The sequence below is a fragment of the Ochotona princeps genome, chromosome 27 (genome assembly GCF_030435755.1).
Source record: "Ochotona princeps isolate mOchPri1 chromosome 27, mOchPri1.hap1, whole genome shotgun sequence".
Lineage (NCBI taxonomy): Eukaryota > Metazoa > Chordata > Mammalia > Lagomorpha > Ochotonidae > Ochotona > Ochotona princeps.
In genome coordinates, this window is record NC_080858.1 from 24,063,905 (window position 1) to 24,082,360 (window position 18,456).

Consider the following 18,456-nt stretch of genomic DNA (forward strand, 5'->3'; position numbering starts at 1 on the left):
TTCTGTCAGCCAGTGGACATTGAAAGGGTTTACACATCCTTGCATCAGCAAGATTGACAGCATTTCAAGACTATCAAAACCACCTGGACAGAACCCTCAGAGAATGAGCCACATTGGGACCCTGGCTTGATACTGGGTGGCCATTCTCCATCCCTGGGCACTGTAGCAGTTGGGGGACTAGGTACGGCATCTCCCCTTCATTCCCCCTACCTCCAGGAGCAAGGAGAAACAGAAAGTTTGTACAAAATGATTACACCCATATTTTCCCTAACCCTTGATCCACCCCATTCTGATCAACTATGTTAACCATCATCTAAAGTTAGAAATAAATTAATTAAAAAGTGGACATAAGAATAGAGGGCTACACCAGCCCCCATCCAAAATTAGCTGTGGCTCAGAAAAGGAAAAAGCACCTTGGTCTAACTGACCTCTCCCTCTCGCCTCTGAACCGCCCCAGCCACACCTGCATCTCATGCAAGTAAGCGGGACATCACGTATATGTAAACTTCTCTAAAGAAAAATTAGTCCTAACCTCCACATTTGTAATGAATTGAAATTTGGAACTTTGTAATATGCTCCTGATGAAAGAGATGAAATATAAGACATCTGACTCAATGCAGCCAATACCAACACACTCAGACAGGAGTTTTCACCCACAAGGAATCCTTCGAAAATCATAAAGCACCTGTCATCAGAACCATTTCTGAACTCTCGATTTACTGTTTGCTCACTGTTCATTCTTTGACTAAAAAGAAAGTTTATCTGTATTTTTAACATAGAAACTTTTCCTGACATATAGCAAAAATTATTTGGACCAAAATACAACAAGCTAAATGCTTATCAAACTATATAAAACGGTATTGTTATTTCTAACATAAAATAACACCTCATTTTAGTGTTAAGACAAATTCTATTAACTTCTATATATTTTTTATAAATAATAATGTAAACTCATAAATTTCCCTCAAGATTTTAATAAAACATGCTATCCAGGCAGTATTTATCAAACAAAGTAACTTTACTAGTGAATTATATTTCTCACTAATTATATAGGTAGGAGTTGTAAAAGATACACTATAGGAGTATTTGAAAATGCTTGACAGAGGGCCTGGTGAGATAGCCTAGCAGCTAAAGTCTTCGCCTTGAACACGCCAGGATTCCATACGGGCACGGGTTCTAAGCCCAGCAGCCCCACTTCCCATCCAGCTCCCTGTTGTGCTTGGGAAAGCAAACAATGACAGTCCAAGGCCTTGTGGGAAATCAGGAAGAAGCTCCTGGCTCCTGGCTTTGGATTAGCTCAACTCCAGCCATTGCGGCCACTTGGAAAGTGAACCATTGGACAGAAGATCTTCCTCTCTATACCTCCTCCCCTATATATATCTGCCTTTCCAATAAAAATAAATTAAAAAAGGAAGAAAATGCTTGACAGCAGTTTCAATAAAGCATTCTACAGGCGTATTAATTTGGGAGAAATATAAGTTTTTTCTTAGTCTATGTTTGTACTTCTTATTTGGCTTCATTCTTATTACAAAAATTTTACCTTTAATTATATTTCCTTTTGTTAGAAAATAACTTTTTTATTTCCAAGAAAATATTTATATTTCAGTGTTTAAATTTATATTTAAATGAGCTGATTAGTGAGTTCTTACAACTTGACATTTACTATTATTTTATCATAATAATTAACATGTATGAGAATCATTGAATTGATCACAATTTCCCACCTTGAAATAACTACTGCTTTACTTTAATTTTATCTACTTTACAAAGGATAGGAGTCCAATAGTAAAGTAACAAAGACACACCTTAATAATTATATGCCTTGGCATTAGTACTACTTACCCAGCATTATCACAAAAACAATCTGACTCAGAAGTCTTAATTTGGGGTACCTATCACTACTATATGTACATCCAAGGCAACAATTCTATTGAGATTCCTAGGGACTTTCTATATTCCATATTCAACAGGTGACTAAAGCAATAGGTTCACATTTATCTCAGAAGATAAGGGAAACATGGGTTCAAGGCCTTGAGAAATACACCTTTGCTTACAAACCATCCAGCGCATAGAAACAAGTCCACCTGACACTTTTACCAACCACAGGATTAGATTTCGCAAGTCAATGACAAGTCATGTGCAAAAGTCTCCTGTTCACTCGGGCAGTATGTTGGGAAACACTAGCTTCAGGAATCCCGTGATCATTACTTGTCTTAATTGCTTTCTGTAGGAGGAGAGCGGATCACTTTACATTTCTTAACACTGCCACAGCCAGCTACCCACGAAAACCATCTCAGAAGACATTAAAATCTCAAAAATGAACTTTCGGCAGGAATGCCCCCTATCTGTAAATGTGTAACACCTTGTTTTAATTATAATAATCACACATTCTTAATTCAAGGAGTAGAGTCAACTTGAAGAATTCAAATTTCTAATAGCTTTGATTGACAAACTGTTTAGAGATGAAATGCCTGATTTCTTAAATGTATTTCTAAATAAAGTAAGCATAATAGCATTTAATAAATGTCAACAATAATCCAACAAAACACTCCCCTCATAACAAACCTTGTGAACAGATAAGACGGCTTTGTATCCTTTTGAATATCTAGCCAAAAATGCTTAAATTGAATTTGACGGGTGTGTTCAAAACATGCTGTCAGTAATTAACATGACTGCACTACAGAATCAATATGCAAGCATGTAGAGAGCTTAGGAATATTTAACCACGCACACATTACAAGTGGTCAGATTTCATTTTCTTTTGCTTCTCTGCACCAAGCTAATTTCAGAGGGAGATGTTACCAGGCCACAACGGAAAGAAAGCCTCCAAAAACGGTGAGAAGTTGAAGGACTATGGGTTAGAGGATTCAAAAAGTCTAAAATACCATGAGTAACTCTAATAGAACCAAATCAGATGACAGAAAACACTAGAGACCAAATGACACTAAATGACAATCTGATGAATTAGTTTAGCCTTCAGTTAAACTAATTTAGATGGAAATGAGCATGTCTATGAGATCATATGATTGCTTTAGGAGATGGGCAAAAGAAAACAAAGAAACCCTGAGTCGAAATGATACAGTAAGCTTCACACACAAGCAGGCAGAGGAGATGAACAGAATGCAACAGCAGCTATTAGGAGAATTCAAATAATTTCTAACAGTAATTTCACCTGTCACAATTTAAATAAATCCATTACCATATTGTTGCACTCAATTGTTCTTACAGACAAAGTGAGAGAGGGCATTAAAAAGTATATAGTTATTGTCCGTAAATTTAAATAATTTATCACACTAGTATACTTACCAGACTACAAATATTCACTGTAATTACAAATCAAAATAGCAACAGATTCGTGTAACAGTAATTTTGTTACTACCTTCTTTTCTTCTTCTTTTCCTTCCTTTTTAGCTTCTCTAAATCTTTTTTCGCTAGATCTATAATTTCAATGGTTTCTTTGTCCGAGGACAACAGAGGAGAGAATGTTGATGGCCCACTGAAATACGGTGATCTTGCTGTGGCCCTCGTCAAGTTTTTCCGGAGGTTCTCATTCACAGCTTCGCTTTCTAGTAACTTGGCCCTATTGGAAAAATACATATATATACATATTTAAATAGGGAACTATTTAAACATAAAGTTGACCACCGTAAGCACTTCTTTCTGGATGCTGGAGCAGCACAGGCACCGTTCCTTTCTGTCTCTGTCAATCTGTCTGCGTTGAGAACAAACAGGAAACATCTCAGATGTGTGCCTTTTCAGGCTGAAATCTTCCCCAAATGTATTTCAATATGGCTACAGGGTAAAGTTGCTTAAATAATTGTCTTCACAAACGTTAATACATACGACATTGTAAAATTCCCTGACTGATACATTTGAAATCACATCCTTGGTGGTCCAAAGAACTCCTCATCTTTACATGTCAACAGTAATTAAATTGAACTGTGGCCAGTGGGCAACAGTTGTTCCTGCTTTGAAAACCCACTATTCAAACTGAAAATACACAGGCAGCATGGTCCCCTCAGTTCCAGTTGCTCATTCACTGCACGGTAATAGCATGTCCAAAACCTCGCTAGTCAAACTCGCCCCTCACTGGCTGACAGACATCTGGCTCCTGAATACGGTGTGGGAAAAGATGATATCTCCAAGGAAACCTGAGTATTATAACTGAAAACACTCTTTTGTTTGTTCAAGCAGCCCTAATAATGACAAGCGAATAATGTGCCTGCTGTTATTCCCATGTGAAAACACAGAATTTTGAGAACCAAAAGCAGCCTAGGCTAGCTGCCATGTCAGTCAGAGTCCTCTGGAGCATTCTCTCTGCATCAACTTGTTTTAAACTATCAGGAACCCAACTGTCTACCTGAATGTAATGGATATCCAAGGCTAATTCAGTACAAAGCTGATTGAGATCAAGCTAAACAGAAGGCAACACCACCTCCCTCTGTTTCACAATGCATTGTTAAGCACATCTGCCCTATGCTCAAGTATTTCAGAGGAAGACACTAGATTATCTTCAGTCACCAAACTCTGGCAGACCTGGTCAGCATAGTGATTTTTCATTATCTACCACATTTGTTCAGGAATCTCAAAAATCAGCTAGTGATATGGTGTATTAAAATGGTAAATACACATTTCAGTGTCTTGAGTGTTCTGTAATGAAACTGCTACATTATATACCTTATATCACATAGGAGAACAATCACTGTATGCTTAAATAGCTGAATAGTTATGCAACAACTCCCACATTAATTAAATGATTTCATTTGAGCAAAATTGTATGATGTCATTTTAACTAAAAAAGTAATATAAGGGGCCCGGTGGCGTGGCCTAGCGGCTAAAGTCCTCGCCTTGAACGCCCCGGGATCCCATATGGGCGCCGGTTCTAATCCCGGCAGCTCCACTTCCCATCCAGCTCCCTGCTTGTGGCCTGGGAAAGCAGTTGAGGACGGCCCAATGCATTGGGACCCTGCACCCGTGTGGGAGACCTGGAGGAGGTTCCAGGTTCCCGGCATCGGATTGGCGCTCGCCGGCCCGTTGTGGCTCACTTGGGGAGTAAAACATCGGATGGAAGATCTTCCTCTCTGTCTCTCCTCCTCTCTGTATATCCAGCTTTGCAATAATAATAAATCTTAAAAAAAAAAAAGTAATTTAAGTATAAAATACCAATTATTGAAAATTAAAAGTCAAAATTCATGATTATCAACCAAGAGCAAACGTTTCTATATTTTTAATTTCTAGCACAAAACTCAACTATACAACTGCAAAGAATGGAAGCAAATCAGTTAACAGTAAAAAACCTGCATTTTAATTGTTTCCTTTATTGTTATGTAATAGATAGGAACTTTTATTTTTTTAATGTGATTTTGAATGCTGGTATTTGGCAAGGGTACATTGCTTTTCTACCATGGGTGCTGACATGGACTCCCCTCCATAAACCCTAGGCCACACAGTCAGAACCTGCTCTCCATGCAAGCTGTAAACAGACAGTCCTCCCGCTCTGTCCTCCTTACACAGTCGTGGCTGCCTGGGTTTAAATTCACAGGAGACCAAGCAGCAAAGCCCAGGGGAAGTATACGGACAAGGGCCTTGAGTCTCTGAAGGCTACACCCTTTCCTCTAAATGGAAATGAAAATACAAACTTTCCTAGGACTGACAGGGGAATCAATGATATAATTTAAAATTTCTCTGACACTGTGCTTAACATGATTTCCTTTTTTAGAAATTGGAAACAGCATAACTAACTTACAGTATAGGACTTAAAACATTAATTGAAACCATAAGACATTACTATATAGAGGCAAACAAAAATCACTTCATAAACTTTTTAAGAATATTGGTGTGAATATAACATGAATATAATATCACATTTCAAAGAAAAGATTAAAAAGGCAACATATACACTGCTCTCCATTTTGTTGAAGTACACATGGAAAAATTATTGAAGATGTAAAATGGTTAAAACTGTTTCTGGAATGGTGGGAGAATGGATGATTAAAATTTGCTCTGTTTATACTTTCCCATATCTTGTGGAAGTTCTACAAAAATTTTACATCCAAATCTTACAAGTTCTTCTTCCTCCATGGTATTGTCTGTATATACAAAGGCTACTTGCTTTTATGTGTTGATTTTTTTTTTTTTCTGTTGCAGACAGAAAAGTTTACTTGCAGAGGGACCAGGTGAGCAGGGAAGGGAGGGAAGGGAAGCACCTCCCCAGAGGAGGCCAGGAGGTGGGGCTCCTCTTGAAAGGGGAGGGAGAGAGAGACACCTATGTGTTGGTTTTCCATCCTGTAATTTTGTCAAACTCTAAGCAGCCAGGGACCAGAGTGCTATTACATTAGATTCAGCCTCGGCCTGCAATGCTGGCCCTTGACACAGTCCCAGTCCACAGTGATCTAGATGCTAATGGTCTGGGAACATAGAGGAAGATGGCCTTAATGCTAGCGCCTCTGCAACCACGTGGGAGACCTGAAAGAAATTCTAGAACCCTGGCTTCAGCACGGTCCAACAACCTTCAGCCAGTTCAGGACTGAACCAGCAGAGGGAAGATTTCTCTCTCCTTTTCTCTCTCTCTTTTTCTCTCTCCTCCCTCCCCGCATCCCCCCATCCTCTGTTTTCTGTAAGTCTATCTTTCAAATTAGTTAATATAATAAATAAAAGAATCAAACAGCCTGGTATTGGCAGTGTAGCTAAAACATGAGATCAGTTCAGATGAGATCAGTTAATGAGTGGAAAAAGAAAATGTGACTTACATATACAATGAAATACCACTCAGCCATAAAAAAAAGGAATGAAAACCTGTCTTCTGCAACAAAATGGCTGAAACCAGAGGATCTTCATGCTTACGAAAGTAAGTTACATCTGATTACTGACATCTAATACATAGAGTATCCCAAAAAACCCAGAATGTGTAAGAGTAAAATTGACATGCTTCACTCTGAATTTTTTATAGCCCTTGTCTACATGTCTTGGGAATGGGGGTCTTTCAATCTTTGTTTTTGTTAAACATTATGTTTACCAGTATATTAATCCTGTGTCATAAAGCAAATTGAAAATGTTATTGCAAAAATTAAAAGAATATACCAAGAAAAAAAGAAAAATGGTGGACTGAAGGAGGATGAAAAATATGGATCTATTCTCAGAATAACATATTTAGAACACAAGAAATCTGTTCTCTAAACATTAATATCTAAAATTTTAAATTGTAAAACCCTATAGAAACAAGAAACAATTAGTGGCTACTATTTTACAAATAATGTGAATAAGTTAACTACCACTCTGTTAGAATTAGAATGATGATTAAAATGACCATTCCCAACTGATAATACTTCAATATAAATTTGCATTAAATCTAAAGAGCTATGAATAAATATTTCTCTCAGACTAAGTTTCAATGGAAACACAAATTGATACAGTGTTTAATACACAAAAGCAGAATGTTAGAATTTGGTTAGTAACAATTTTGATCCTTACAGAATCTTTCAATTCAAGAAGCTTTAAATCCTTTGCTTTTATACAAGACTATTATTAACTCAATGAAACTAATAGGTATTCTTACAGATGAACAAGCTAAGCTTTAGAGATATTAGGTCAACTGCCCAAAGTCACACACCTTATTAACAAATAAAAGCTTGACTTTTAATCCAGGTAATCCCACTTGAATTCAAATTCATTTATGGATCTCAGATGAAAATTATTTTATACTGTAAGTTACAGTCCTGGGATTCTACAAGGCTACTCTGCACAGGTGGGACACAGCAATTAGAAAGCCACCAAGGCGGCACTGGGGATCTGTGCCGGGAACCAAGAGGTCAGTGACTGAACTCGCAGCCCGTGAAGCCATCGCTCTTTTCTAAAGGGCTTAAGGATTGGTCTTAACTTGAAACTTTACAGGAGTTTCTGGTTTTTTGCCACAAGATAGGTGGGGAATGATTCAGGCAGTTCTCCGAGAAAGAACTACACTGATCCTGCTATTGGGCCAAGATTGAGGCCAAGTGTCTATGCAGGCGTACAAAGCAGGAGGGAGAAGCAGCAGCTTGCAGGAGCAGCTTAAACAACTGGCCAATGCCAAGAAAGAGAACGCAATCCACAGGAAAGGGAAGAGGATCTTGTGAGTTTCACCTCAAGGAATGGTAAGGTTGGGGTCTACAGATAAAGCAGAAGCTGATTAAAGAATGACTGTTGAGCAGGGAGGGCAGAGTCTTGCCAGCTACAGACAGCAGCGGCAAGCCCAGGTGGGCCGCTAAGCAGAATTAGGACGCAACGTCCCTGACAACTCTGACAAATAGTAAGGCCAGAAAAATTACACAGACGTAGCCACATGCTCTCAGCCACAAACGAGAAGTAAACATTGATTTGAGTAACTTTATCAGTATCTTCTTCAGGGTTTTCACTTATTGAAACATCCAGTGTGTCTTGGGGAGTCAGAGCAGACAGTACTTGTCACAGGTTTAAAACATCCATAATGATCAGAGGAAGAGACAGGGAAACAGAACTAAACATGAAGGACAATCTCCCCAACTTGGATAGTGCCTGCAAATGGGTGGCAAAGTGACATCTACACTGTACATGCTCCTCCACGGGCCTCCCAGGAGCTCAGCCATCAAGGCAAGCCAGGGAACACAAAGACGCTCCAGGAATGATGGGAAACCCTGATTCCACCGCTCATCCTTATCCCCTTGGACTATGTTCAGTGCACTGTTTCCACATGAAGCACAGACCCTCCAAATGTTGGCATTCCACTTCGGGCATGGGAGTGTTACATCTGTTGCTAGAGCCAGGTTGTGGAGGTTGTTTAAGGCATACTTGACGCTGGCCCATGGTGAGTTTCTGCGGCATTTGGCGTGAAATATGAATGAATGTGCCTAATCAGGCAAATTAGTGAATGAATGATTCGTGTGTTAGAATAGCTACAGAAGTTTAATAGACGATCCAAATAAACTGGTGACAGTATGCAAATATTAATGAATTCTCAAAGGGTGAGGAAAGAGGCTCAGAGAGAAAAGGCAAACAACAGAACTCCATAAACAATCACCTACTGATGGACACAGAACTAAGAGCAGGAGGATAGACGGAGTACAGAAAGCAGCTCAGAAAATAATACACGAGAAAAGCAAGTACCTGGTTTCCCTAAAGGGAACCTGACCAATAGATTAAAATATTCTTCCAAACAGCAGCTGAACAGAAAACTCCATCGCAAAGCTCGAAACAAACATGCACAACATGTGCCATAAAACATGACTATACCTGAGGTCTTCTATTTCTTTGATATAACTGTGAATCATATTACTAATCTCCTCGTTGCCTTCACCTGAAAGACAAAGCATGGAATGAAAACTTATGAAGCAAGGCTTTGCAGCATCTGGGAAAAAACAGAAAACAGAGATCTTGTAAAGCACAACTCTCACAGCAAGTTTTCTCCCCTTAACAATATAAGCAGACCACAGGCCAACCGGACACAGAGCAAACCTTACTGGTGCAAGCATCTGTGATTCTTTAACATTAAGTGTTTAAACGACATACTGTATTTACACAAGTTGGCATTTCTACTTCCACGCTGCCGGGTAATTATTCAACGCAAAGAACATCCCCTGCCCGCCCGCGGGGCGTCTCCCACTCGACCCACTTACCTGCTCTGGCAAGAACCTGGTTGGCCTGGTCACTGAGCAGCTGTGTGATCCTGGCCCTCAGTGCGTCCACTGTCTCTTGCATGGCTTTGATCCTCACCCGCAGGTTATTGTTTTCCGTCTGTAGCATGGCATTCTCATGGAACATGTCATTGATGCTTTCTACACCTTCCTCATCAATTATTCTTTTCCCCTGAGGAAGGAAAATATGTCCTGGATGGCACAAGAGCCTTAAATACACACCAGTTTCAGTCAACGATACCCCAAGATGATATATTTCTACAAAAGCGTGAGGTCCTTTACCCTCTACCACGACCCTCCGTGGTACACGAGTCACTAAACACTGAGTCGAGAGGAAGCCTTTGAACAAGTGTTGGTCAGTTATACTGACAAGGTTAAGCACTACTCCCCAGGCTGAGGAGCAAGGCTCCAGAGGGTTAAGGCTAGGGTTACTGTGGTGACGACAGAGGACTTCCGAGAGACAGGGCAGCCATCACTAGCAGCCGTGGTGGGATGTGCCGCCAAGCCCCGCGGCAGAGGGCTTACCGTTTTGTACTCCATGAGCTCCATCTGAAGCCGTGTGATCTCACTGCGGAGCGCGTTGATTTGCTGACTAGCCCTGTCTTGGTTGACCACCACCTTGTTTTTTATATTCCTAGCTCGATTAGCATATTTCAAGGTATTGAGCGTTTCCATAAAGTCTCTGTCAGAAGGGCTGACACAGGCTATCATGATGGTTTGGCTGAAAGTTACAGATAAAAACCCGCATTTACTTTTAACATATTGGTTACTCATTACTATGTCAATTAATTCCATAATGATGTAAATTTTTGCTGATGGTATGTTGGAGCTTTCAATTGACTGGGATGATACTCTGCTGGCTCTGTCATCAGACCAGAGAGGGTATACCTAAGAAACCGTTGAACTTGACGGGACAATAAGATGCTGGACTCTATGTTTGGTATATGCTTGCAATGGGGAAATCTCAACTGAACTTGAGCTGTGGTTATGCAATAAGGTGGAGGAATCCACCATGGTGGGAGGGTTTGGGGAGGGGTGGGGAGAACCCAAGTATCTATGTAACTGTGTCACATAATACAATGTAATTACTGAAGTTAAATAATAAATAATTAAAAAAATAAATAAATAAATAAATAAATCTTTTTAAAAAAAGAAAAAAAAAAATAAGTAATAAACTATGATTCAAAAAAATAAAAAAAAAAAAAAAAAAAAATAATTAGGGTTATAGTAAAGGCAAATAAAACACAAAAATAAGCCTTTTAAAATCACTGTCACTGAACAGGACAGTCACTTCAAGACAGTAAATTAATGGCACTAACTTAAAACTAGAAGCAATCTCAAATGCCCCATGGTTTAAGTATCTCAAAGAGGAAGATTTTACTTACTTGGGTAATATCAAGAAAAATTAACTTCTTTGAACAATACCTTGAAAAAGTACAGCTGTACATATCTTTGTTTCCACTCTACCAAAATCTTTTGAAGCAATCTACACAGTAATCCTAAAATAAACTATTATGATCAAATACCAAAAACTGTTTCTTGCATGACTTACTAAGTTCAGTAGTAGTGGTATCCTGACTCTTAATATCAGCAAAGAATTTCACACCAAATTCAATCACATTCAAGCAGGAAGAACACCTGGTCTACCCCCAAGTTTCACCACATAAAGTCTCACTTGTAAAGGCTGATGAAAGATTTGGGGTTTCTCATCAGCTCACACAGGAAAAACAGGAGCCATGTCCTCAGAAACATTACGTCATGGTCTTAATAAACAGCTAAGCAGCACAAAGCCTAGGCCCAGCTGCTCTGTAGGCCAAGTTCAGGAAGATTCTAACAGGCATTCACACTGCGACTGAAACCTGAACCGGGTGGCAATGGAAGAGCTCTCTTATGCATGTGGAAGTGAATCAATGCCAGTCGATCCCAAAGTTTCCCACACAGTCCCCAGCTTCTCTTGCCCTCCTCAGTACTTCAATGCAGCGCTCACAGTGTCCCTTCCACAGGGGGTCACACTCTGTCTTTCTCTGCCACCAACTCCTGTTCACTCTCCCCCGTGCGCTTCCTGTTTCTTAAACGTTCAGGTAAGTTTTCACATGGTCATAGACTCTAACCCTCAAGTCAGCTGTACCTTTCAGTCTCCTCCTATTCTTCGGGTATCTCTTATTCATTACACGGTGACTGTTTCTTTAAAATTTTATAAACTTCCAAACTCTTGGGCACTAAGTGGGATTTACAAGTTTTATTTATCAGGGTACATCAAACCATAGCACATAATGTTGGGGTTCCTTAATATTGTTTGTGTTACGTGCCATATGTACAAAATATCCATTGTGTGGATCAGAAGGAGAATTCCACCACTTCAGCTCTCTCTCTTGATAAAGAAGACAAGGTATTCCAGCAAAAACGAGGATCGTGGGTACTGACCGCAACCGAGCAACTCCAAGCACCATCCCTGTGCCCTTGTGCAAATCGTCTCTTGTTGTCAACAGTGAATGCAGAACTTAGAGTAAGCATTCTAGAAGCTTTTATATTCGGGCTTCCTATCATGAACTCAAGTCACTGAATAGACCAGAGGAGACCCCCCTCAAAGGTGTGCAAACTTAGAGGGGGGCTCTCAAACAGGGCACACCAAGCAGAGGCATGTACAGCATTAAGCCGTTCCGAAAGGAGGGACTCACCCTTCACAAATATTTTGCGAAGCATTGGGATTAAGAGCTTAAAAGACATGTGAAAGCTGCAGCCAAGGGGAGTGGCCACCATCAACTACACGGGCAAAAGGTCACAGATTAAACCAACCCCAGAGAATCTAGTTAAAACTCAAATACTAGAGCTGCTTATTCTTAAAGTTCATGTAACCATAACCCTGATTTAACGGCTTCTCTGTCACTTAAATATACTATGGTATCTATTATAAATTTTATATTTTAAGTTGTGCATCTAAAAGAAACACAAAAAACTGTGAACAGTAATTCCACCTATGGAGTAGAAATGGAACTGATTTTTATTCATGCTCTATAGTCTGCATTTTCCAGAATTCTTGCTGCAAACGTCATGTTTTATCGAACATTACAAAGTTATAATAGTGTGTTTTACAAAGAAATTATTCACCTAAATATATGAAGCTTATTTTCGAAAACACCTGTTTTTTTCACTTATGCTCAATGTGTTGTTGTTGTTGTTGTTTTAAGGCATTTTCGTTTCAGAGATTCACACATAGAATAAGGCTTGTCAACCAGGAGTCCAATGTTACCATTTTAAGATGAACTGAGGTCTGCTCGGATGCGGGAGGAGTGCTCACCCTTAGGGCGCTGCTACCAGGATGGAAATGGCTGAGGAACAGCTGAGCTGCACACTGGCCTCAACTCCGCAGCAATCCCGAAGCCTGCAGTCCAACTATTTTAGAATGCTTCAAGGCAAGCAAGCTTTTCAATGTAACAAGGTACTCAGAAGTATTTAAACTTCTGAAGAGGGGCATTTACCATCTCTGCTTAATTTTACTGTCAAGAAATGAAGACAGCAAAGAGCTACACATTATGTGACTTAGAAATACGCACATCTGACTTAAAGAATAAAAATTCTACTTTGTTATAATAAGACCCAGAAGAACAGTAACATTCAGACCAAAAATACAAGAGGAAGAAACATGTAACAATAGAAATAAATTATATCTGCTGACAGGATATGACGAAAAGGGGTAAGCTGAGAGAAGATCAATATTATGTAAAAGGAAGATAAATGAAAATGATACTGTTGAATTCTATAAAAAAAAAAAAAAGATGCTTCTAAATCAAACGGATTTAGAATCTACACAGATTTACTCTAGTTAAAATTTCCTCAATTGCTGACCTAAAACAAAGCTTTAAGTTTAACTACTAGATTACTAGATAGCATCTTAGGATCTTTCCAATAAACATTGTTTTCAATACTGAAAACAATACAATCATGTGCTTGTGTGTAACTCCATGACTTGTGCTGTGATTACACATAAATGTCAAGGATATTTCCACCCGTAAGATCAACAGATTGACATTTAGGCAACAGAATGCATTATCAAAAAGATGTGCTTAGCTGATGAGAGACATCAGAATAACGTAACAAATTAAAACAAAAATATTAGCAAAATTATTAACCACCAAACACCATACATCGCCTTTGGTTGACCTTTTCAAAGATTTATTTATTATTTTATTGGAAAAGCAGAGATATGAGGACATGGGGGACTTCTAAATGGCTGTTGGTTCACTCCCCAAATGGCCACAATGGCTTATCTAATCCAAAGCTAGGTTCCAGGAGCTTCTTCTAAGTCTCCCAAGTGGGCACTGGGGTCCAAGAACTTGGGGCAGCCTCTCTTGCTGTCCCAGGTCAGAGCAAGGAGGTGTTTCAGGAGAGCAGGCTGGACTCAAACCAGCCCCACATGGGATGTTGGCACAACAGATACATGTTTTGCCTGGCATGGCTCTCCACTGACATCTTAAGACAAATTTTCCATACATTTAAAAAACAGTGAATGAAGGTTTAGAAAACTTTGCAAAAACTTAATAATAATATTTAAACTAGTCTATGATCATTTGGAAGACAATGTTTTTTTTAAAAAAAAAATCTTTATTAAGCATCTACTATGTACTAAGCATTTAAAACAGAAATGGTAGATGCCAGAAACAGTGTATACTTATAGACTGCATTTACAAGCTAATTATTTAGCTTGTCTGAATTTCAATTTCTTATCTATAAAGTAGAATAATAATGTCTACTCAATGAATATTAAAAGGATTACATACAATAACAACATATAACATGACTCACATATTGTAGGTCCCTAATGACATGATTATTAGTTCCTCATCCAATTAATTTGTCTTACAATAAAAGCAGTTCTTATGAATCACCTTAGATGCTTGCTTAAAAAAATAATGAATAATCAGAGCCCAGCTCCATGTCTCAACTGGCTAATCCTCTTCCTGTAAGTGGTAACATCAATATGGATACTGGTTCCCTTCCTAACTACTCCAGTTCCCATCTAGCTCCCTGCTTATGGCCTGGGAAGGCAGTGGAAGACTGCTCAAAGCCTGGAAACTCTGTACCTGTGTGGGAGACTCAGACAGAGCCCCTGGCTCCTGGCTTCTGGCTTCTGATTGGCTCAGCTCTGGCCACTGCAGCCGTTTGGGGAGTGAATCAGCAGATGGAACACCTCTCTCCCTCTCTCTTGCTCTCTCTCTCCCTGTCTCCCCTTCTGTCTATAAATCCCCTTTCCAATAAAAATAATAAACAATCCTTTCAAAGTAAATAATGAATCATCAAAAGGCAGTACTATGAAGAATACTCCTGTATACGTACCTATTGCCCCCCAGGGAATCCTGCAGGAGTCTTGTCAACTTGGAATCTCTGTAGGGAACGTGGGTGGCCCTCTTGCTCTTGTCTCCCAGGGCACTGATGACATTACCAAGGGCCAGCTGAAAGAGGGATGGGAACGGGTCATACACTTTCACTCCAAGAAAGCTTGGACAAGTAATACAGAGCTATGACAGAGCCGAGACAATTATGTTTAGCTTTGTTTTCATCTGTATTTAGAAGTGCAAAATGAATTTCCAAGTTTTTGCTTTAGCTGAAACCACTCAAAGCTTAGTATCCTATATATGCTATTTCACAAATACCTGAGCTTAAATTCCAAGATATTCCTATGCAATATATCTATTAGACTGATGATTACGAGCTATCCCTAGACAAGCAGATTGTATTAAAAAGGATTAATTAATGCTGAAAATTCTCCTCAGATATATTTTAAAAAAATTTTAGATAGCTCAATAGTCCATGAAAATGTCTATGAAATTTTCTTGCTACAATATTGTTCCCTTCTGGGAAAACAAAGTCTCCTGTAAATACCATAAACATTTCTGCATGGAGGCTAGTGTTGTGGCTTCTGCATAAAGCTGCCACTTGTGTCCCAGCATCCTGTCTGGGCACTGGCGCTGGAGAGGCAGCTCCCTGCCAACGCTCCTGGAAATGCAGTGGAAGATGCCAGCTCTGGGCCCTGCACACATGTGGGAGACAGGGAAGAAGCCTCTGCCTCCCGGCTCCTGTTCCAGCCGCTCCACTTCCCTTCCAGCTCCCCTTGCAAGAGACGGAAGAACTCTCTTTCTCTCTCTAAAATTCTGCCTTTTTATTAAATAAAGAAATCTTTCCAAACAGAAAATCAGTGTGCTTTCTCTGAACAGGTATTCCTGTGTAACGCTGTCCTTCACAACACAATGTAACTATGCAAAGTACACGAATGTTTAAACCCTACATCTCACTACAAAGATCATCCTTCCTCCTGCCACCGTTCCTGCTCTTCTCACTCTCATGGAACTGCCACCTGCAACGTGGCTGCTACCTCGGTCATACTCCACTTCCGCAACACAAGCATGCTGTCACCTGGCTGAGAAGCCCAGGGTCACGCTCGAGCGGCCCAGCCATCACCATGTCCTAGTCCCTCGCTTCCAGAGAGGCCACGGACAGTCTCGAGTGCTGACACCTTACCAGCACGCTTCAACAGCCTCCCCAGGGAAACCCAAGAAGGGCACCTCTCCTGAAAGTGCCTCCATTTTGTATCTCAAAAACAACACACAGAATCCAGGCTTCCGGTCGCCCTCAGGTACACACTGCGAACACAGACGAGGAGCATAGAGACATGTCCTGGTGCTGGGAGGGAAGCCTGGATCTTTGTACTCAGACTGGTAGATAAATCCCTCACAGGCTGCAGCTGACAGTATCAATTTTTGAGCAATGATGGGGGGAGGGCTCGGGAGGGGAGGCCCAGGTGTGTGGAGACTCCAGTCCCAGAAGCAGAGGGCACACACCCCGACTGCCAGCACCACGGGAATCGAGGGATGTCATTACTTTTCTGCAGGAATAAATATTTGATTTTCTAAATGAAGACAAAATTAGACCAAAAAATTGCTATTTACTTAGAACCATTTTCTTGTAACAATCACAGGTGTCATCCAATCAAAATACCACTAGGTGGCATGATAATACAGCTAATTCCTAACATCTAGAAAAGTTTATTTTGAAAATATTATTACTAAAAGATATTTTTTATTATCATGTCCAAAGTCAATTAAAAAAAAACTGTCATAAAGTGTTGGCAAAACACTAATTTGGAAGTCTTTACCCATGAAATATTTAAAATTGAAAGCTAATTTTGACAGTATTTATATATATATATTTTTATGTGGTATGTAACTTGTACATGGAGGGCTGGTGTGGTGGTGTAACCGGCTAATCCTCAGCCTGTAGAGCTGGCGTGTACATCGGCGCCAGTTCATGCCTTGGCTACGTTACTTCTGATCTGCCTCCGTGCTGATGGCCTGGAAGCACAGTGAAGGAGAGCTCAAACCCTGCGTCCTGGAAGGAGCTCCTGGCTCCTGGCTCTGGGTCAGCTCAGCTCTAGCCTTTGCAGCCATTTGGGGAGGGAACTAGCAGGTGGACGATCTCTCTCTGTCTCCCTCTGTAAAATATACCTTTCAAATAAAAACAATTTTTTAAAAAACTTAGGAAAAATAAAAAATAACTTCCATATAATTTTTTTGCATGTCATACAACTAATCACATTCAAGAGAAAATCGGCAATGTGAAGGAAAGAGGGGAGATGAGAGCTGCAGCGCATTATTCACAAGCACGGTCGTTCCACTTCCCCGCTTGGCGCCTGCAGGGTTTCCACGGGTTCCGCACACGCACAGGACAGCAGGAGAACAGACAAGCCCCGGCACACTCCCAGCGCAAAGCCTTAGTCTTACAAGGCCACAGTTGATGGAAATGCCTTCTTTGGCTCTCTCGCCAGTGGCCCCTGTTCGTTTCAGCCTTTCTGATCCTGCCAGATCAACAAAATGGAATTTTGCAGTCAGGGTTTCAAATTCGTTCATCTGTGATGACTCAGAAATCATCTTGTTATCCGTTGCATTCTCCTGCAATTAAGGAAAATAATTGTGAATACTTTATTAACATAACAATGAATACCTTCTAAGCCCATCTCACCTTCAACCCACATATACACAGAGACACAGCCAAAGAAGCGGACATGAAGACAAACAAATGCACAAGAAAAACACCTGCTGGCAGTGAACTCTTCAACTCAGAAAGATGCTAGGAGCACCAGAACCCAGCTCTCATCAGAGATGGCTGATGCTCATTCAAGGATCCTGGGTGACTGTGTCTCTCACCAGAAGGCCACGGCACACTTTCTGGTTTTTGTTTTGTTTTTGTGTTTTAATTTCAAAATCTCACATGGATGGCCAGCTTCAACTTACACAGGATCCGAAGAGAAAATGAGGAAAAGGAGGCAGCCAGCAAACTGAGTCTGGCCCAAAGACTCATTCTCTCACTAGGGATTTGGGGGAAACAAGGAACGAAGGGCTTAGACAGTCAGCATCATGACTCACGGCATCCGTCTGGGGGCACGCTCTGGTCTGACACACGTGGATGGTGAAAATGGCGTGTGAACGAGAGCTCTGTACGTTCATCTGGGTACTGGCCGTGGTCCTGGACAGAGCTCCAAGCTTCAGACACTGCATCATCTGAAAGGCGGGGCGGGACAAGGCCGTCAAAGGGGCACTCACATGTCCCCGGGACAGTGGGCAAGCCACAGCCCAAGCCAACGGCTAAAGCCCAGAATACGAAGGCATGCCAAAGAGGCTGCATTTTCACATGGTTATTTTGGATACAGGCACCTTTAGAGCTGAACTTCTCAGTATAATAGCATATTATCTTTCAGAGAAAGCACTGAGATTCCTTTGTTGGCCATTTGCTGACATTTGCAGCTTCCGTTCCAACACTG

The 18,456-nt window shown here is 40.5% G+C and overlaps 1 protein-coding gene across 13 annotated transcripts in view; it reads right to left on the reverse strand.

Moving 5' to 3' along the window:
* Positions 1–18,456, reverse strand: part of KIF21A (kinesin family member 21A) — a 121,215-nt gene that overhangs the window by 39,992 nt on the left and 62,767 nt on the right. For all 13 annotated transcript variants that reach the window (XM_058655858.1, XM_058655857.1, XM_058655862.1 and 10 more), the window contains exons 5-11: positions 18,062–18,196; positions 17,420–17,587; positions 14,979–15,094; positions 10,170–10,365; positions 9,627–9,816; positions 9,244–9,307; positions 3,380–3,580 (exon numbers count right to left, since the gene is read on the reverse strand). In XM_058655858.1, the coding sequence (XP_058511841.1) occupies positions 3,380–3,580; positions 9,244–9,307; positions 9,627–9,816; positions 10,170–10,365; positions 14,979–15,094; positions 17,420–17,587; positions 18,062–18,196 (1,070 nt within the window). The remainder of the gene's footprint in view (positions 1–3,379; positions 3,581–9,243; positions 9,308–9,626; positions 9,817–10,169; positions 10,366–14,978; positions 15,095–17,419; positions 17,588–18,061; positions 18,197–18,456) is intronic.